The 22,273-nt window shown below is 43.9% G+C and overlaps 1 protein-coding gene across 1 annotated transcript in view; it reads left to right on the forward strand.

Annotated features, from left to right (window-relative positions):
• TNRC6B (trinucleotide repeat containing adaptor 6B) overlaps positions 1–22,273 on the forward strand; it is an 877,462-nt gene that overhangs the window by 846,444 nt on the left and 8,745 nt on the right. Inside the window, exons 23-25 of the mRNA XM_029590231.1 lie at positions 12,066–12,287; positions 12,788–12,858; positions 13,125–13,264. Coding sequence (XP_029446091.1) covers positions 12,066–12,287; positions 12,788–12,858; positions 13,125–13,264 — 433 coding nt within the window. The remainder of the gene's footprint in view (positions 1–12,065; positions 12,288–12,787; positions 12,859–13,124; positions 13,265–22,273) is intronic.

The following is a 22,273-nucleotide window of genomic DNA, read 5'->3' on the forward strand; positions in this document are numbered from 1 at the left end:
ATTAGTAACCTATCCACCATATGCACAGATCTTTCCAAATAGAATATTTTGAGTACCTGTCCAAAATGTTTGTTTAAAATAGTCTGTCTCATCTAAACCAATCAATTAATCTTCCAGTATGTTTTCCAAAATCTCACTCAGCCTGAACAGAACTCTCCACATTTTCAACTGTAGAAGAGCATTATTTTCTATTTAGAAAGTACAAAACAAATTAATCAGATAAGGAGACCAAGATGGCTGCCAACTAAGAAGCAAGCTAAGAGCTCTCTCTCCCGGTTTGGTCCTTATTTCCTTTTCTTCAGTAATTCCTGTTATACATTACAACATGCCTCATACTAAACGTAAAGCTAAACTTCGTGAGAATACTACTATACCTTTGGAGCCAGATTCGGGCCAGCAGAGGATTGAGACCTTCTTTGCTTCCACGCCAACATTACCGGGAGCGAGGGCCACAGTGGGGGCGGGCGCAGAGCGGACGCCATCCCCTTTGGCTGAGGAGATCTCGCTTAGCCCTGGCATGCCAGTAACACAGTCTCCTCCATATGGTCTGGCTCTCGTGAGCCTTGATTCGGCTCTGGTTTCCCCCTTGGCTGATAGGAGAGAACCTGCTTTGCAGCAAAACATTTTGGAGGCCACAGGAGTACAGCGGGCATTTCTGCCGTTGGTAATGGCCATGTGGACAAAGTGACGATAGCGAGTACTGCTGGAAAGTTTCCCATGGGGGATTTAGATGTTAACTTCTTTGCGAGCGAAGCAGGTGCAACTTCAGGAGTTGTAGGAGTTCTACCAGCGTTAATAAAACCTGCTGTTATCACACTGGATAGTGTTTGGAACGCTTTAGTATCCATAAAAGCAGCTATTGTTTCTATGACGCGAGCACTACATGATTCTAATAAACATAGGCTGGAAATGGAAAAAATGGTCTCATCTCATGAAACTAGATTGAATTCTATAGAAAACAAGATTTCTTCTTTTGAGAAAACTCAACAAGGACTGGTACACTCTGAAATTATCCACACAAAGCTTGAGAATGTAGTGAACTCTCTTAGGTGTTTAAATCTAAAGGTTCTTAATTTCTTTAAAAGTTATTTGACTAATGTACTAAAGATACCGCCAAAGGCGATGCCTATTGTAACTAAAGCATATTATTTGCCAGTAAGTGATTTGGACATTCCTGGAAATCTGTCTCAAATTCATCGATCTATGAATATTACCGACGTACTGGAATTGACTCAAGAAACTGAAATCTCACAAGGAGGGACTTTGCTAGTGACTTTCACTTTCATGAATGATAGAAACACTGTCCTTAAATTTTTCTTCAGAAATAGAAGTCTCTTAATTCATGATGTGTCCTACGAATGCCGGTATAAAAAAAAGTGTTAAATAAAATAAATAAATAAATGGGCAGAAGATTTGGATTTATCCAGACGTCACCAGGATAACCCAGGAACGAAGGAAAAAATTTCTATTGTTAAGATATTTATTTATTATTTATACGCTTTTATATACCAAAGTTTAGTTAGAGGCCTTCACTCCGGTTTACAGGTAAAACAATGAATTACAAGTGAGAAAACAACTGGTATAACAACATAACTGGTGTAACAACAACTATGGAATGGTTATAACAGCGAATGCAAAAAGGTTCTAGCTAACAGCTTATATAGCAACAGAATGGGTTTATCGTCAGATGTAAAGAGAATAACAATCAGTAGTTGTATTTAACTATCGATGATAGTGTGCGGTGTCCTTTTTGGTGAGAGTGATTCGCCGATCCCATCTTTGAAGGCTTGTCTGAAGAGCCGGGTTTTCTTTTTTGAATATTTTAGTGTTGTTTTGTAATCTTAGGTGTTCAGGTAGTGAATTCCAGAGGTGGAGTCCTGCTATTGAAAAGGCTCTGTTTCTTACAGTGGTAAGTTTGGCGTTTGAGACTGATGGTATGTCTAGTTGTGTTTTGTTTGTTGCTCTCGTATTGCGTTGAGAGATGTGTTTCTGAATAATGTTATTTAGGGATGTGCTTTCACTGTTGTGTATTGTACTGTGTATAATGGTTAGAGTTTTATATTCGATTCTTTTTTCTACAGGTAACCAGTTTAGACTTTTTGGCACCGGAGTGATGTGGTCAGTTCTTTTGTGACCGGTGAGGATTCTGGCTGATGTGTTCTGTAGCAAGTAGTCGTATGGTAGCTTTGGGTAGGCCTATAAGGAGTGAGTTACAGTAGTCAAAGCTAGAGAATATGAGTGATTGTAGAATGGTTCTGAATTCAGGGAGATACAGTAGTGGTTTTAGGTGTTTGAGGATTAGTAGTTTGTGGAATCCTCCTTTGATTTTCATTGAGATGTGTTTTTTGTAGTTAAGCTCTGGGTCTAACCATATTCCTAGATCTTTCACGTTGTCTTTTAATTTGATGTATGTGTTGTCAATTTGTATGTTGTGGTTCATGTTGATTCCGGAGTTTTTTCTTTCAAGCAGTATGCACTCAGTTTTGTCCATGTTGAGACATAGTTTCATGTGGTTTAGCATGTTTCTTATGGTGTCGAGGTAGGTGGCCGAGAGTTTCAATGCGTTTTTGATGGTGTTTGTTACGGGAATGATTAATTGGATATTGTCAGCGTACATGTAGTATGTGACGCAGAGACTCGTGAGGAGCTGGCAAAGAGGCAGTAGGTATATATTAAACTGGGTTGCTGAAAGTGCGGATCCTTGGGGTACTCCTGCTTCAAGAGGTATGGCATCTGATGATTGGTTGTTGATATTTACTTTGAAGAATCTGTTTTTAAGGAAGGATGTAAACCAGTTGAGAGTTTTGCCAGAAAGACAGATGTCAGCTAGTCTGGAGATTAATATTTTATGTTCAACCGTGTCAAATGCGGCGGAGAGGTCGAGTAGGATGAGGATGTATCTTTGCCCATTGTCGAAGCCTCTTATTATTGTGTTTGATAAGTTGAGTAGCAAGGTTTCTGTGCTATGATTTTTTCTGAAACCGTGTTGGGCGGGGTGTAAGATGTTGTTTGTTTCGAGATGCTCGTTGAGTTGTTTAAGCGCTGCTTTCTCTGTCAGTTTGGTGAGGAGGGGTAGGTTGGAGATTGGGCGGTAGTTGTTCAGATCATCTGGGTTGAGGTTCTTTTTTTTTATTATGGGTTTAATTGTTGCAATTTTTAGTTTGTCAGGAAGTTCACCTTCTTCTGGAGATTTATTTATGATTGCCGTGATGGTTGGAGCAATGGTTTGGGCTATTTCCTTTAGGGCACGAATTGGAATTGTGTCGAGTTCATGACATGCTGGGTTTAGATTTCTTAATAGTTTCTCCATTTCGGTAGTTGATATGGGATCGAAGGTTGACCCAGGGTATTATATTATTAACTGTTTGCTGCTCATCTTGGTTGGTGGAATTGTCGGTTTCCTGTTATTTTGCTGATTTTGTTTTTGAGAAATATAGCAAGTTCTTGGCTTAGGTTTTTGGTTTGGGATGTGGGATTGTTGTTGTCTGATATTAGATTGTTTACTATGTTGAAAAGTGATTTTGATTTGTTAGCGGTGTTTTGGATTTTTTTACTGTAATAGTCTCGTTTAGTTTTGTTAATCAGCTTTCTATTTTTTTTTAAACTATATTTATTAGGATTTTCAAGTGATACAAACTCAACTCTCATAGAAACAGTAGTATGTCACAACAATGGAAAGCGTTTAACAAGCAAAATCTATGATTTTTTATTTCCACACCCCCCCCCCCCCCCCGCCCACCTACTATACACTGGATTCATGAGTATAAAGTCTTTAAGCTAGTACTCACAGATTCCTCATGTCATGTTCCCTGGGTACAAAGAGATCGTCTGCTGGCGAGGAAGGCTGGTATTATCTTCTGTCAGCTGTGTGTCGGCCTGTCCGAAGACCATGGATTCCGATAATTTCAAACTCGTGCAGTTAGATATTTTGTAAAAGCTGCCCATATAAGCTTGGTCTGTACAGATCTCTTTGGCGCCTCTGGTTTAGCAACAGCATGCTCCATAGAGCAAAGGCCTATTAGTTTCTGAAACCAGTTGTTATATCTAGGGGGATATTTATCTATCCAATTTGCAAGAATAACCTGCTTTCCCCACCGTACCTGCCCTTAATATAAAAAGACGTTCCGGGATAGACAATTTCGCATAAGGGAAAGCCGCTAGGCCAAAAAGCCAGAGATTGGGGTCTGGTGGGAGCGGCTTTTTCAGAAAAGTAGAACAAGCATGGCACACTTGTGTCCAAAAGTGTGAGATTTTTGTACATTCCCAAAAACAATGAAAATAATTACTGTCTTTAGCCGCGCATTTAGGGCATTGAAACGTTTTTGCAATTTTCATTTGATGCGCACATTTGGGTGTGTTATGGCTCAACCAAAGAAATCTGTACTGTATTTCTTGCAGGAGCACATTTTCTGATATCAGTGGTAAATCTTTGAAACATTTCTCAAAATCGACATAAGTTAAGGAGAAAAGGGGCCAATCTTGCCATCTGGCATACAATGGTGCGAGGAATTGTGCTTCAGAATACTTTCAGTTCCTTATAAAAATGGGATACCTTGGATTTGCTGCTTTTCCCCACCTGAACCATATCCCTTAATTTTTGGACTGCTGGAGTGTCTGCAAGGAAAGGGTTCGCTGATTTAATAAAATGGGTGACTTGGAGGTATGCCTAGAAATCCCCCTTTGGAAGTGTGAATCTTTGTTGGAGTGTTTGGAAGGATAGGATAGCCCCTATCTTCATATCAAACAAGTCAAATATATAATTTAGACCCAAATTTTTCCACTTTTGAAAAATACCCCCATCATTTCCTGGAGAAAAAAGATCATGGCCAGTAATAGTAAGAAACGAAGTAAGTCGGTTGGGTAGCTGTCCCATCCTACAAAGCATTTGCCAGGCCTTCCTACATGTTCCCAATAAGATTTGCGCTTTCATATGATAAGGAACCATTTGGTAAGATAGTTGTAATAGAGGATTAAGGGATTTAACTCCATACCATCTAGTAGATAAGCATACGGGGTAATGGTAGATAGTCCGAAAACCCTATCCCGAATGTGTCTAATTCTGCACGCTAGTTTATATAATTCCAGGTTTGGACACCCAGGCCCCCCCCCCCTTCTCTCTAGGACTCATGAGCACCGACATAGGTATGCGAGCTCTCCTTCCCCTCCATAAAAAGGAACGTAAGGCTTATTGGAGATTGTGTTGGTCTCTTTTTGAAATCCAAATAGGGGCTAATTGGAGGGTGTATAACCACTTAGGCAGCAAGATCATTTTGAAAATTTGAACTCGTCCCATCATTGACAAGGGGAGGGGCGTCCATCTCTTCAAAGTAGCTAAGGTTGACGCAAGTAGAGGGTGTATATTTGCCCTGTAGAAATTTGTCAACTTTTGGGGTATTCGTAAGCCTAGGTATTTTAAAGTGTCTATCGCCCATCTAAGGGGGAAGTCTGTTGGCCAGGTACCTCGTAATGTGCCTGTGATATCAAGAACCTCTGATTTTGCATAATTTATTTTTAGGCCAGCAAATTGGCTCTATTGGTCCAGGAGGTCAAGGACTTCTGGTAGAGATATTTGGGGTTGTGTGAGAAAAACTAGTAGATCATCCGCAAAAGCGACTACCTTAAAGATGTGTTTTGGTCCTCCAAAACACTTTATTCTCCTGGACCCATCTATTTTTCTCAAAAGAGGGTCTAGAGCCAAGATATATAATAAAGGGGACAGGGGACAACCCTGACGGACCCCACGTTGGATTGCTACCTCATCGGATAAGCAATTATTCTCTAATATCCGCGAAGTCAGGTTTGTATATAGTAATGAGATGTAATTCAAGAAGTCTCCCTGGATTCCATATCTTTGTAGTACCGAGAAAAGATACGGCCATGCCACTCGATCGAAGGCTTTTTCTGAATCAAAGCTGATAGCTAATGCTGGGATATTTTGATTTTGGCAAATGTTCATGGCTGTAAGTAATTTGATATTTGCATTGGGTTTCCGACCTCTAACAAAGCCTGATTGGTGGTATGAGATCAAAGTAGGAAGAAAGACTTTTAGTCATTCTGCCAGAACTTTGGCTAATATTTTTAAATCGCAATTAAGCAATGAGATGGGTCTGTATGAGGAGGGGTTCGTTTAATCAGCTTTTTATATGTTGCCAGCTGTGTGCAATATCTTTCAAGGGTCAGAGGACATTTATTTTTTCGCCATTCTTTTTCTTTTTTCCTTAGGGTAGATTTGGTGTCTCTTAGTTGGATGTTGAACCAAGGGTTTGTTTTTTCTCTTTTGTTCTTGACCTGTTTTGTTCTTTCTGGATTTATGTTGTTGGCAATTTCTGTTGTAAGTTGGTGCCATGAATGGGTGGCCTTATTTATGTTGGAGAGGTCTAGATTTGTTAGATGTTTTCCGAGTTCTTGTTGGAGGAGATCAGGTTGGAAGGGTGGTCTGGATTTGAAGAAGTACGTTTCATTTGTTTCAGACGTGTTGCTAATGTTTGCTTGGGTCTTGCAGTGCAGGAGGTAGTGGTTGGACCATGGGACTGGTGTGTATGATATTGTTGTGTTTGAGAAGAAGTCGTTTGTGAATATCAGATCAAGGGTGTAGCCATCTTTGTGTGTTGGGTTGGTCACCTGTTGGGTGTGTCTTAAAGTGGAGAGAACGTCAAGCAAGGTTTGGCAGGTTTGTGATGGGGGGGTGATGTCCATGTGAAGGTTGAAATCTCCAAGTATGATTGTGGGTTTCTTAAGGCTGATGTTTGATATGAAGTATTCTATGAGTGGGGATATGTTGTTGTCAAGAAGTCTATGGGGGGCAGTATACTATGCAAATTTGCAGGTTTTCTGAGTCGAAGATGGTTACTTCATATTGCTGCGGGAGCGTATGTGGGACTGGTTTCATTGTGAAATGTTTTTTTATGATTAATAGTAATCCGCCTCCTCTGCGGGATTTTCGGGGAATTGAGAATAGGTCGTAAGCATTGTTTAGTTGGTTTGTGATTACGTGGTCTGTATTTTTAAACCAGGTTTCGGTCACAGCGATGAAGTCGGGGTTTTTTTCCTGTATGTTATCTGATATGAGCATGAATTTTTTTGTTAGGGCTTGAGCTTTTATGAGGAAGAATGTGAGATAGATCATGTTTTTTATTGATTTGTTGAAGAGGATATTGATTAGATGTCTGTGTCTTTCGTGATGGTTTGTGTTGGGTGTTAAGGCCATCTTTGTTTGGAGTTTTGATCGGAAGTGGTTTTCTTTGTTATCTGGGTTGGGGAGTTATTTTGAGTTGGAGGCGTGGTAGGGGTGATAGAACATATGGAGTAATGGAGGGGTTGGTTGAGTTATTTTGTTTTAGTGGAGGGAAGTTTAGTGGTGCAGTGGGTCGAGGTCGGTTCTTGGTGTTCTGGTCACAGCTGTGGCGCTTTGCTTGACTTTTGGCTGTTATGAAGATATTGGTTGTTTTGAAATGTGTGGTGCGTATGTTAGTGTGTCCAGGGTCGCTGTTGAGTTGAGGCTCGTGGTTCTTGATCCGTCCGATTGTGGTGGTGGTGGTGAAGGGGCACAAGTTTAAGAGGTTGGTTAGTATCGCTTCGTGTTGTAGCCGGCTTGAGAGAGTCAGGTTGAGCTTGTTTCATTCAGTTTGGGATTTCTTGTTGATTCTCAGGGGGGGGGGGGGGGCGCACGCCCCTTTGTCACGCTCCTTGGGCGCGCAGCGCCAGAGGCACACTACCTTTGCTTTTGTAGTCTGGTCCCATGCCGTCACCTTGGGTGCGTCGGTGGGCGGGATCAGAGTTTTCTGGGCCTTCCTCAGGCTGGCCGGGGGCTTTTTGTAATGCGTGGCCTAATGTGGAGGTAGGTCAGGGTCGGGCCTGCCATGGAGGTGGGTCCGGTCGGGTCAGGCCTTCTGTGGAGGTGGGTCCAGTCAGCGTGGTCCGGTCAGGATCACGGTCATGTTCAGGTGGGTACGGTCACGGCAGGGCCTACCATGAAGGTGGCCAGATCCGGGCTGTGTGGGCCAGCCAGCGGCCCACGCAGCATTGTCAGGTGGTGCCTGATTTGTTCTACGCTATCCATGTAAATGTGTATTGAAATATCAAAATTCCAGTTGTCTTATGAACCATCACAGCTTCGATCTTTCTTGGACTCGCATACATAAGGCTCGCTTATTTTGACTGGCATCATTTGAAAGGCAGTAGTTAGACGCTTCATATTTCTTTTTCGTTTATGATGCATTGATTTTCTGTTCTTTTTTCTTGGTCTTCTCCCTATTTCCTATAGTAATGAGGAATATTTCTTTTCTTTCTTTATTGATAATTCTTGTATTTTAGAATTTATATAATCGGTTGCTGTACAAGTTATTCTTGTTTGCTTTAAAATTGCAATAAAAATAAAATAAAAAGACAAAACCATTTAGAAACTTCTCATTTGATTTTCATATTACTCCAAAAATCAAGGGTGTCCGGTTAAAAAGCAGGCTGCTATTTTTTTTAATTTCTTAAATACCAGTTTTTCTGAATGGCTTCCATTAAAACATGAACACAATTTTGCAATAAAAGTCATTTGAATCAAGGACAAAAACAAAAATCTAAACAGAAAATTAACACATGCTGCCAAAATAATTATACTATCATATAATCCTGCTGTATCTTTACTTAAGCAAAGGTTTCCTGGAAAAGCTATGCCCTTAAATGTTTACAGAAGAACTGATAATCTGAAATTCCCTTGGCAAATCATTCCACATGCCCAGACCAATACCAGAGAAGGTTTGGACAAGTCTCCTTAATACATGCCCTTTTCTCAGAGAGAACATCTAATGGCTCCTTCTGCTGAACGTACTGTAATTGACGCCTAGGAGAATAAACAGTAAGCCTCTTTCTCGATAGCCCTTATACACCAGAGTGAGTATTTTAAAGTTTAACCTCTGCGTAATAGGTACTGGAGAAGGGCAGTAATGTTCCTGCTTTACAAGAGTGGTAGCAGACAGAAAGCTGGAAACTATAATGGAGAGTCTGCTGAAGGAAAGGATAGTGAACTGTCTAGAATCCAGTGGGTTGCCGGACTCAGTGAGTCCGGCAACCCACTGGAGAAGAGTGGTGGAGGGACCTCCACCACTCTTCTCCAATTTCATGGCACCACTCCTGTTTCCAGGGATCTATTGAACATGTCTTTCAGTGAACCCGCTAGCACATCTCTGAGCTTCTTTAATATCCTGGGATATACCTCATCCGGCCTCATGGCCTTGTCCACTTTGTTTTCTAAGCTCTTCCCATACATTCTCTTCTGTAAATAGTTTAGTCTACTCCACACCCATCTATGGTCTTGTCAACCAGCAGTGGTCCTTCTCCTCGTCTCTCTCTACACATTGCTCTTTGTCAGCTTTCAATTTCACTATACCACTTTGGGCCTTCCTCCTTTCTCTGATATATTTGAAAAATGTTTTGTCACGTTGCTTTACCTGTTTGGCAAGCCTTTTTTCCGCCTGACTCTTTGCTTTCCTGATTTCTTTTTTAGTCTCCCTCACTTTCACTGGGTATTCTTCCATGTGTACCTCTTTTTGGGATCCCTTATACATCGTGAACACTGTTCTTTTTGCCTTTATTTTTTCATCCACCTCCTTTAAGAACCAGATTGGTTCTTATTCCTCTTACTTTTATTTACTTTTCTAACATAAAGATTTGTTGCTTTTGTTATAGCTCCTTTTAATCTGGCCCCACTGCTGTTCTACCTCCCCCATTTTCTCCCAGTCTTCTCGTCTGTCCTTCCAGGTACATCCCCATTTTGGCAGTCTGTATTTTTGATATTGAAAACTCTGGTCTTTGTGTGACTTCTCTGTATCCTATTGCCATACCATTTGATCACTGGTGCCCCTGGGCACCCACCCAGACATTAGAGAAATTATCCCCATTAGTGAGCACTAGGTAGATTATTACTCCCTCCCTCGTGGGTTCCATTACCATTTGTTTGAGCAGAGCCCCTTGAAAAGCATCCACTATCTCTCTACTTCTTGTAGATTCCACATAAGAGATTCTCCAGTCAGCATCCAGCAGATTAAAATCTCCAATGTGTAACACTTCTCCCTTCTTTCCTACCTTTTGGATGTCTTTGACCAGATTTCTGTCCAGTTCTTCTGTTTGAGCCGGAAGCCTGTGGACCATACCAGTAAAAATGGAAGCACCATCTTCTTTTTTTAGGACAGTCCATAATGCTTTTCTACCCAATCCCTTGCAGTTTAGTTGCTTGGATATTGTTTTTGACATAAATTGCTGCTACTCCCCCTTTTCTGTCCTTTCTGTCCTTCCTTAAGTTATTGCCTGAGATGGCTGTATCTTCCCAGTCATGAGAATCTGTGAACCATGTCTCCATAACAGCCACAATGTTCAGGTCTGCCTCCACCATTAGGGCCTGCATGTCTGGGATTTTATTACCCAAACTATGAGCCATTTGTGGTCATTGCTTTCCAACTTTTCTCCCTTGATTTGATGTTCTTCCTAGTCACCTTTTCTGATCCAATTGATTTTTTTTCTCCTCCCATTTGAGGCTCTCTTCAGTTGTTCTCTCACATGCACTCACTGTTTTGATGTCTTTGCTTGAGGGCACCTTTGACTCTGAAGAAAGATGCTGGACACTCTGATGGGGTGTTCAACAAAACTTTTCTGCAACCAAAAATACTTGAAATCCAATCCCCAGCAAAAATTCTCCAGTTTATCTTCATACAAAAAAAATAGTCCAAAGTTACCTCTTTACTCGGAGTTGTTTGTGTCCCTTAGGATGTGGTAAAAAACCCACACTTTTGAGTGACAGAGAATGGGATCTCCTATCTCTTTCTCTTGACTTCTGGTGGTAAAAAGCCCCAAAATCTCTCCTCCTCCTCAGTGGGCAGTACTGATGGCAAAAGGAATTCCTCCCAAAAACAAAACAACTCAAGCTCTCTGCAGAAATATTTCTCTCTTCTTCTCTGACAGGTCACTGTCCCTTCTTTCCTGGGTGGAATGAATCTTGGCAGCTTATCCTGACCTTCCAAGGCAGAGGTGACCATCCTCCTTAGGAGCAGGCTCAAAGAAAAAATAAAAACTTTCAGGAAAAACAAACAGCTCTCTCAAAAACTCATCTTCCACTTCTCCAAGACAATCCATTCCAGACGATGGGGTATTGGCCAGGGCAGAGTCTCTTCCCTTGGATCAAATGCCTCACCACTCCTCCAACTCAAAACTCCAAAATGCTACTTCCCCTGTATTGGGTTGTGGGGCCTAAAAATGGGGAGCACGCTTAAATACTCCAGCTTCCTTGAACTCTTAACAAAAGAAAAACCAAAGCCATCTCAGAATGTCAAACCAAAGAAAAAAAAGCACTGCTCCTCGTGCACAGCTTGCTTTTATAGTGCATTGCTGCCCAGTTCAGACAAGCCTCTATGGAGGGGATAGTCCTTTAACTACTCTATTCCTACAAAAATCCTAACCTAAGCTCAGCTAGGAAAAAGTCTACACATCCTTTTAGTTGGATTGAGTGAGGGCAATTTTCAGACAGCCAATTAATTGTCCTCTTATGGTATTTCATTGAGAATATTAATGTTACTTGAACTATTGTAATGAAAAAAATCTAATAAAAAATGCATTATGTTCCGTTTCCAGCAGGATAATGTGCTTTTATTGAATTAGTGTATCAGAAAGGATTCCTTATTTGCACAAAAATGTCCTCTGTATTCCATTCACACTTGAGGGGCATAATTATGGGATAATGGTCATTGATGAAATTTAGAATTGTGAAAGTCCAGTAGGTTTTATTTATGGCTTGAGCTGTTGGTGCTATGACTGGTTGTGAAAGTGCTGTTGAAGTAATCTTTGCAGCTTGAGGAGAAAAGGAGGTTGAGCCAAATGTGGTGCACCTACAGATCAACTGAAGAATAGCACTGGGCATGGCTTATAAGAGAAAATCGGGCCAAAAATGATGAATTTTGGAGGCAAGTTAGAGGAGGAATGGGGAGAAAAATTAAAATAGAGAATCTGACAGTAAAGCAAACTGCCATATTCAGATGTTTTTCCCCACCCCCTCCCCATCACTTCCCTCTTTTCTCATCTTTCAGCAAAGTTCAATGATTACAAATCAACATGGTCACCAGATCCCATAGGACCCAACCCTGCTCATCTGTCAAACAAGATGTGGAAAAACCAGCTCTCCAGGAATACTACTGGGTTGCCCCGCCCACCACCTGGCCTGACCAATCCCAAGTCATCCTCGCCCTGGAACAGCACAGCTCCCCGATCTGTCAGAGGATGGGGAGCCCAGGACTCGAGGCTTGCCTCTGGTGAGAAAAAATGTTTATCTAGGGAAAATTTGAGTGAAGTTGGGAGAAGGGGGTGTATTAAAATCTGTCACATCACTGCTGGTGTGATCTAACCCATTTAAGTATTTGTGTTGACACAGTTGTTATGGCCACTTCCATGAGAGATGAGGAAAAGCAGTTTACAATGTGTTCTTAAATTTTTCTATGCTGTGTTTTAAACATCTTTGTTTTAAAAAAAACAAATGAGATCCAAGACCTCTCTGTAAATTAATTACTGAGTTCCGTTAGAACTTCTTCATATAGACAAGAAAAGTGTATTTGATTACTCTTCACAAATATTCACTATTCACCCTTTAAATTCTTGAGGCACTGCACAGTAACTGTTTCTCTAAAGCAAGATTGAAAGAGGAAAGTTGCATGGATTTTTTTCTATTATTTAAAGGGAACCATTTATTGCCTAGATGTTTAGCTATATAGTATCTATTTTCTCACTCATGCCTCTTCTGTTTCAATGCCTGCAGCCTCAACCTGGAGTGACGGGGGCTCTGTACGCCCTAGCTTCTGGTTGGTTCTTCACAATCTCACTCCACAGGTATGCTTGTTTTATATAAACTTTTAAAAAGTATAGGTATGGTAGAAATATAAACAGAAAATATTGGTTTCATTTGCTCAAAATCCTGGGTTTAACTCTGGTGCTGCTATCAGTAAGCTATTTCAGTCTAGACAGATTTTTGCACACAGGATTTGTTCTGGTCATTCTGTTCTTTTGGAGTAGAATTTGAATTTTTAAGTAGAAAAAATATTAGGCAATCAGCAATGAAAGAATAATTGTTTTTAACTTCTGTTTTCGTTGCATAGATTGATGGGTCAACCTTGCGAACGATCTGCATGCAGCATGGCCCACTGCTGACATTCCATCTGAATCTGACCCAGGGAACTGCCCTAATCCGATACGGCACCAAACAAGAGGCAGCCAAGGCCCAAACTGCACTGCACATGTGAGCACAGCCTTTATATGTACACACACTTCACATGAGCAAGCATTTTGCACTGGATAGCAAAATAGTTTAGACAAATGAGGGGAGAGAGAGTGGAAATTACAGCAGTAAATAAAGTTTTGAGCAAAACACTGAAGATACAAAGAGACAAAATTTAATTTTAGATTTCTGTTCTGCCTCTTACAGCTGGTCAACCATTTCAAAGCAAAATTACAAAATGATTAGAGGGTGGCTGCTATAAGCAAAACATGTTAAAATTACAGTTCAGTCAAAGGGTTGAAATATATACATGATGACAGTAAAAGATCATGTGGCCTCTCTAGGATGCCCATCCATACCAACTATTCATCTTTTCAATCTGATTTCCCAGGCTATGCTCTGTTTATCCCATGCTTTTTTTTAATTCACTTATTTCCTAGCGTGTAGCAGATGGACTCAAAACAAGTGGGTATAGTGAGCTCGTGCTAGCAGTTGGAGACTGATCTGACGTCAGCACGGGTACATATACTCCCGCAGGAAGTGCAGCAATTCAGTAATTTCAGTCTCCAAAGCAGTTTGGAGCTACCTCACGCTCACTGAGCGTGTTTCCAAATTCTAAACGACTAAATTCCTAGAAGAAACCTACTGAAGATGAGCCCCGTACTCCTGCGGTGATACCAATCGGACCCTCCCCCAGTTGAGTTTGCCGAGCTGACTTCCGTGGTCCCTCGGAGGTAGGAGCCTCGGTCCGGTGGCCAACTCCCGGCGAGGACTTGGCCCCCGAGCGAGACGAGTTCGGGCGCTGCCTAGAGGCAGCGGGTGCACTTCCTCGAGCGCGGCGGTGAAGGTACTTATCCTCTCCCCCCGCAGCCGGAGACCACCCGGGTCGCAGCTGGGAAGCGCCGAAGACAAGGTAAGGCGTACATCTTCACTGTGGTCTCCGAGGAAGTGAGGATTTGCGGGGCCTGCCTACGTGGCAGCCCGCCAAGGAGGTCGCCATTTTACCTGCCTACTCGCCTTCGCCACCTAGACGCACGTTACTGTACCACGCTGAGATAGGCGCCCGTTGCTAAGCGCATGCGGATAGGCGCAGGCTGGCTAAGCGCACGTTCATAAGCGCACCGTTCATAGGCGCCCCGTTCATAGGCGCCGTTCATAGGCGCACGTTCATAGGCGCACGTTCATAAGACGCCGTTCATAGGCGCACGTTCCTAAGACGCTGTTGTAGGCGCCCGTTCATAAGACGCCCGTTCATAGGCGCACGTTCATTAGACGCCTGTTGGTAGGCGCACGTTCATAGGCGCACATTCATAAGACGCCCGTTCATAGGCGCACGTCCATAAGACGCCCGTTCATAGGGGCATGCAGCTAAGCGCAGGTTGATAAGCGCACACTCATAAGACAAGCGCATATTAGTAGGCGATACATATTGCAAAGCATATGGAGCATAAGAGAGCCCATACGCCCGCAGAGCCGGCACCTCCAGAATCAGTCATAAGAGCTCTAAGCCTCTGCTCAGCATGCAACCTCAGAGCCACACAGAGCGAGGAAGCCTACTCACTATGTGCCCAATGTGAGGAGGCCATGGGAGTTCCAGGACAGGACCGGTCCCAGCCCAGCGGTTTCTCAGGGAACACTCCGGACTTAGCAGGCCGCGGTGAGCAGCCAGGGAACCCGAGAGACCTGGTGCCCCTAAGGCCAGATCCGGCCTCACTCTCCTGGGTGGAATTATTCAAGGGGATCCACGCCTTTGTCCAGATGCAATCTGCTCCTCGAATGGCCTTTTCTGTTCCGGATGATCCGGCCCCTGGACCCTCGAGACCTAGACACGGCCACTCGCCACCCGGAAGCCCCACTTATGGGGATTCGGATTGCTCCGAGGAAGATGAGGAGCCCCCCGAGGAGGGAGAACTTCCCTCGGAGATAGAACCCTATCGGACCATGAGACGCTTCTTTCGGAAAGAGGATCTTCCAGGCCTGGTCTCACAATGCCTATCAGAACTGGCTATTCCGGGCCAGGACATCCCAGAGGACCCTAAAATGAACCCCCTGTTAGAGGGCCGGCGCCAAACGGCTCACCATTTTCCCCTGCTACAAGCAGCACAGCAGCTAATCGATCTGGAATGGACTGCGCCGGAGGCCGCATTTAAAGGGGATCGGGCCTTGTCAGGCATGTACCCTCTGGACCCGGCGTCCAAGGAGCTGCTGGCGTGCCCCAAGGTAGATGCCATAGTTAACGCAATTGTGAAGCGCACCACCATTCCGGTTGAGGGGGGAGCGGCCCTCAAGGATGCACATGACCGGCGCATGGACACCATTCTGAAACAAGCCTTTGAGGTAGCAGCCATGTCCCTACAAATCGCGACCTGCTGCACCGTGGTGACACGTTCCTGTTTATCGCAAGCTAGAAACAACACCCCGGGAGAAGACATGGAATCAGCTCTCACATTCCTCACTGACGCAGCCTCCGACCTCGTCCGTACGGCAGCCAAGGGAGTGTCATCCTCAGTGGCAGCCAGGAAACAGCTCTGGCTACGTAATTGGGCGGCCGACTCTTCCTCCAAGATGCGCCTCACAAGAATGCCCTTTAAGGGCATTCTTGTGAGGCGCATCAGAGCAAGTGTTTGGAGGAAGGGAGGACTTAATTATTAACCACTATGTTGGTTGAGGGAGAGGCTTTTGGGGACTGGGTAACAGAGGTTAGATTATTTTAAATATTTTAGTTGTTAAAACTGTTTAATGTTTAATTTTAAATACAATTTTATGATATTATTAAAGGAATGTAACCTAGATAAGTTTAGATTTGTTTTGGTATTTGGAATTTGCTACTGCAAATTCAACAATTGTAAACCGGCTTGACGTGTACTTGAAAGTCGGTATATAAAGATGTATAAATAAATAAATAAATAAATAAAGGGATCCCTACTATTCGGCAACGATCTCGAGAAATTGGCTAATAAATGGGGTGCCTCTCCATTACCTCGTCTACCAGAAGACAGGTCGAGGAGGAGCCAGCGTTCTTTTTCTAGACCATCCAGAGGTAGAAACTCTCAGCGCTTCAACCCTTACAGGGCTCGCTACCAAGCACCTCATTCTCACAGCCCAAGGGCGGTGGAACAGAGAAGAGTCAAGGTGGAACATCAACCGACTAGAGGCACGGGCAGTCAGGCTAGCGTGCCTGCGATTTGCCCACAGACTTCGCAACAGAGCGGTCAGAGTGATGTCAGACAACGCCACCACGGTGGCATACATCAACCGACAGGGCGGAACCAGAAGTCAACAGGTATCCCTAGAAATAGCCCCCCTGATGACTTGGGCGGAAGCGAATCTCCAGGACATCTCCACCATTCACATCGCCGAGAAGGACAACACCACAGCAGACTTCCTCAGCAGAGAAAGCCTAAATCCAGGGGAATGGCAGCTCTCGCCCACAGCTTTCCAGGTGATTGTGGATCGGTGGGGGACGCCGGGCATGGACCTATTAGCAGACAGGTCCAACGCTCAAGTACCCAGATATTTCAGCCGCAGACGGGATCCGCTATCACAGGGGATCGATGCCCTGGTACAGCCATGGCCTCAGGGGATCCTGCTATATGCCTTTCCTCCATGGCCCCTGCTGGGCGCCATTATACACAAGATTCGGCGGCACAGAGGCCTAGTTCTTCTAGTGGCCCTGGATTGGCCAAGAAGACCCTGGTATGCAGACATGAGAAGTCTACTGGCAGAGAATCCTCTACCCCTGCCTCCACACAGGGACCTGCTGCGGCAAGGTCCCATCCTCCACGAGGATCCAGCTCAATTCTCTCTTACGGTCTGGCCATTGAGAGGGCTAGACTGAAGAAAAGGGGATACTCTGAGTCAGTAATAGATACACTTCTCCGAGTATGCAAGTTCTCCACATCACTCACATATATAAGGGTCTGGAGAGTTTTTGAAGCCTGGTGCGACACTCACAGCACCAATCCATATGCCACTAAAATCCCTATCATTTTGGATTTCCTGCAAGATGGACTTCAGAAGGGTCTGTCCCTCAGCTCCATGAAGGTTCAGGTGGCAGCGCTGTCTTATGGTCCCAGGAGTGACGGCAACACCATTGCCAAACACCCAGACGTCTCACGTTTCCTGAAAGGAGTCAAACACATTCGTCCGCCACTGAAGTGGCCAGTGCCCCTGTGGAACCTCAACCTAGTGTTGGAATTTCTAGCGGGATCCGCCTTCAGACCCCTTCAAGGCCTGTCTCTCCATGTGTTAACCTTGAAGATGGTGTTCCTGCTGGCTGTCTGCTCAGCACGCCACATCTCAGAGCTACAGGCACTGTCCTGCCATGATCCGTTTCTCAGAATCACTCCAGAGGCTATCCATCTTCGCACGGTTCCTTCCTTCTTACCCAAAGTAGTCTCACAATTTCACCTCAACCAAACCATATCCTTGCCAACCACAGAAGGTTTGAAGAAGTCGGAAGAAGGTCGAATGCTACGCCATCTCGACATCGGCAGATTGCTGTCCAGATACCTGGAAATGTCAGAAGCAGTACGAAAGATGGACCACCTGTTCGTCCTTCATAGCAGGAAGAAGCAAGGGGAAGCGGCCTCACGGGCAACCATCGCCCGCTGGATCAAAGAAGTTATCAAGGCAGCCTACATAGAAGCAGGGAAACCACCGCCTCTACGGGTCAAGGCTCACTCTACCAGAGCGCAAGCAGCCTCTTGGGCAGAAACTAGGATGCTGTCGCCTGCAGAGATATGTAAAGCGGCGACGTGGTCCTCCCTCCATACCTTCTCCAGATTCTACCGTCTGGACGTCCAGGCCAGGGAGGACACAGCATTCGCGAGGGCAATCCTAAACGGTCCTCGGGCAGCCTCCCACCCAGTCCGGGAGTAGCTTTTGTACATCCCACTTGTTTTTAGTCCATCTGCTACACGCTAGGAAATGTAGAGATTACTTACCTGATAATCTCCTTTTCCTTAGTGTATGCAGATGGACTCAGCATCCCGCCCGGCTGCCGGTATACATGGGGATTCACCGACTCACGGTAAGCCATGTTTTTCTTATAATAGGGCATCCACCCTGCCGGGTGTCTACGCCTTCCGGTTGAGAGCACTGGCGGTCTCCAGGTACTATCAATCGGTCAGGGTAATCCTGTTCATTTAATCGATCGGTCAGTACACATATATCCATAAAGCTTTTGCAAGGAAGATTACTGAATTGCTGCACTTCCTGCGGGAGTATATGTACCCATGCTGACATCAGATCCGTCTCCAACTGCTAGCACGAGCACACTATACCCACTTGTTTTGAGTCCATCTGCATACACTAAGGAAAAGGAGATTATCAGGTAAGTAATCTCTACATTATCTTAGTCTCTACCACCTCCACAGGATGCTGTTGTATGCATCCATTATTCTCTCTGTGAAGAAATATTTCCTTAGATTACTCCTGAGTCTGTTCTCTTTCACCTTCAGCCCATGCCCCTCATTCTAGAGCCTCCCGTTCTCCTCTGCATGGAAATCGTGCAGGTATTTAAATGTTTTCCATTATAGCTCCCCTATCCCACCTGTTTAGATCTTTGTCTATAAGCTTTAGAGCAAAGACCACTGACCATTTTGGTGGCTACCCTGTGGGACTGGGTTATATCCTTTTGAAGTCCTGGTTTCCAAAACTGTACAGTGTTCCAAATGAAGTCTCAGCAGGGATCTATACAGAAGCAACATCACCTCCTTTTCTTTCTGCTGACTATTCTTCTCCCTATGCAGCCAAGCATTTTTCTGGCTTTTGCTGTTGCCTTATCCACCTGTTTTTTCACCTTAAGATCATCAGATATGATCACTCCCAGATCCTGTTCTTTCATGCTTAGAATAATTTATTTATTTTTAGACATTTTATATTCATCCTTCCTCTTCATCCAGTCAGGCCAGTCCAGATGAGCGGGTTATGCACACCAACCAGCAGATGGAGACAGAGATCAATAGGCTTATTAATGTCACCCCTATCTGTGCTGACACCAGCCTGCCAGTATTTTATGTCTCCAGCAGATGGTTGACAAGCATCCTGTGCTATGGACTCAAGCATGGTAGACTAAAAAAGGAAAGACTGATAATTCCTGAGGTGAAAGACTGAGTTCTCCATCTCTCAACTGAGTGGGATCCTTGGGTTTTGGGAAAAAAGATATTTGCTGCAGTGGTGACAACTTTGCATTGTTCTCTCTGTTGAGCAGACTAGGAGCTTCCAGTTATATTTAAATATTCTGCTCTGCTCCCTCTCCCCTCCTTCCCTAGCCTTCTTGTGTATTTGCTGTTTGCCCCTTTTGTTTTTTCCCACCCTCCTCTATGGCTTTGTTTTGCCATTGTTAATCCTATGCCTTTAAATTTGTTACCACTCATAAGAGCTAAGCAATAAAAAAAAAATAAAATAAAATAAAGATCAGATATTGCTCCTCAGTGTGACTGTAGGCCACAGCAGCAAAGGAGCAGTTTTGGCAGCTTGGGGAAAATATATTCATTTTTCACTGTCTGTGAATTTACTTTTTTATTGGACATGCATTTCTCTCAACATGAAGGGGGCAGTAGGACTAAAATGGCGCTGGCTGCAAAACATGGAAGAATAACCACACTCCACACATCAAGACAGCTTATAAGGATGCAGGCAGGAAGCAACTCAGAACCTGTCTGTGCGTGTTCTTCAGCAGGGGGAAGGGAAGAAGTAAGGGAAACGCCTTCCAATGAAACTTCTGCAAGCCCTCTTATTTATTTTATTTGAGTTTTTATATACCATCATTCCACATGAGAATCACTAGATTACACAGTGTATAAGGTTAGACGTAAAATACAAAGGAAGAGTTTAAAGGAAGACATATAAACAGGAAGACATTCAATGAGCATATCTTACAATTAAGGATGAGCTTTTAGTTAGAGTTAGAGAGAAGGCATTGTTGAAAAGCCAAGATTTCAGGTCATGTTAAAATTTCTTGGTGTCAGAAGTTATTCGAAAGTTTTCTGGTAAGGAGTTCCAAAGCATAGGCCCTCTTACTTCCCAAGAGGCCCCAAAATCCATTTTGCAGCTGTGAGGCAGTGAAATTTGCTATGGGCTGCCACCTCTTAGTCATAGAGGCAACGGTAGTCAAGCTTCTTGGCCAGCTGGGTCAACTTGAAGGGGGCAGCACTCCTGAAAGGGCAATAGACCCCCACACATCCTCCTCCCCAGAGGGTCTAAGGGGCACTAGCATTATTCCTCCGCCACAGATGTTTAAAAAAAATAATAATAATAATAATAATAATAATAAATCCTAGATGTCTTGGTTGAATAAATCCTAGATGTCTTGGTTGACTAGCCTTGAGGTTAAAACAGAAAACAGCAAAGCAGTAGCCAGGATTGCTCCTTCATTGGTGGAGGCTGCCTCCTGGGGAGTGAGTGAAGGAGCTGTACCCATACACGTAATGCTATAGCTTGGTCCAGCAATCTGCTCCAGAATTTGGTTCCTGGCTTAGAGTTTAAAAGAAGTCATAAGAAGATAAAGGCATCTGTGTCTCTTCCATGGGACAGAATTCAGTCTTGCTATCCTCCCAAGGTCCTTCAATTGTGCTGAAATTGTTTTTCATAAGCGAAGGCCTCAGGGAGATGAATTAGGCAGTGGGGTTTCCTCTGAGCCTGAGGTGAAGGCTAAAGTCCTGGGAAGGTTGGAAATGAACAGGACTGTGGAATTATGGTGGTCTCTATGGGCTGATCCCTTCAGAGAGAGGAACTCCTTGGCTCCTTAATGACTCTGAATTTGTTGAAAAGAGGGAAAGCAGTACGGTCACTATGGAAGACTTTATAATGGGCAATATTAGGAAGTATTCTGGATTCTTCCTTCTACAGAAGGTGATGAAGGTAGTCACCTTGATGTGTTCTGTGACAAATAGGACCACCATCCTGGTAGAAGGTGGGGCAGCTCTTAAGGATGCGCAGGAACAAAAGATAGAATCTTTGTTTAAATGGGCCTTGAGACTGTGAGCATGGCTCTTCAGATATTGGCGTGTTGCTATTAGCAGCACAGGGGCTTCTATGGATGCGCTACTGGTCAGTGGACTCTATCCAAGACTGATTTGTCTCAGCTGCCCTTTAAGGGTTGGCTCTTATTTGGAGAAGAGCTGAAAAAATTGACAAAGGTATGGGGCGTCTCAAAAGTCCAGAGACACCCAGTAGATAGAGTTCTTTGGGCTAGAGGTCTAGGCCAGATTCCAGTCTTTTTGACCAAGGAAGGAGGTGAGGATGGAGCCGTAGGCTGCAGCTCCTCTAGGATGGCACAATGAGTGCTTGGGGAACCCATTTTTAAAACATCTTATGATCTGGAATTCTCTCGTCCCATTTCTGATGCTTTTATAGTTTCTCCTTGCCATTTGGTTGCAAAAAGAGAGGTGTTAGTCTTCTCTGCAGTGAATGCTTGATTTGAAAGATGCTACTTCATTTGCTTTGTTGTCCCAAAAAAGGAAAGGTCCTTTAGCCCCATCCTGGCCCTGATGCAGGTCAGTGACTTCTTGAAGGTGGCCCACTTCAGGGTGGAAACCTTGAGATCGATATAATCATGACTGTTCAGATAGGAGAATTTCTGACATCTTTGAACCTAACAGAAGCTTAACTTCACATCATAATCTGGAAATATCATCAGCACTTCCTGAGATTTGCAGTGCTGAGTCACCATTTTCAGTTTTAGGCTCTGCCCTTTGAGCTAGCAACAGGCCTCAGACTCTCTTCGATGGTAGTGGTGGCAGCAATGCTGCGCAAGGAAGACATTTTAGTACACCTTTCTTTGAACAGTTGGCTGATGAAAGTGGAGTCCTTTCAAGCGGAATGTTTTGGCTTCTCAGCAAATGGTCCATTTGTTACAGGATTTGGGGGTGGATTATCAATTTTTCCAGGAAAAATCTTTAGCCATTTCAGACACTGGACTATCTGGAAGCTCAGTTCAGTTTGAAGTTAGATTGTGTTCATCTAACGGAACAAAGAGTTCAGAAGTTGGCCAGATCCGAATATTGGGAATGGCCAGGAATCCAA

Source organism: Rhinatrema bivittatum, chromosome 2 (genome assembly GCF_901001135.1).
Source record: "Rhinatrema bivittatum chromosome 2, aRhiBiv1.1, whole genome shotgun sequence".
NCBI lineage: Eukaryota > Metazoa > Chordata > Amphibia > Gymnophiona > Rhinatrematidae > Rhinatrema > Rhinatrema bivittatum.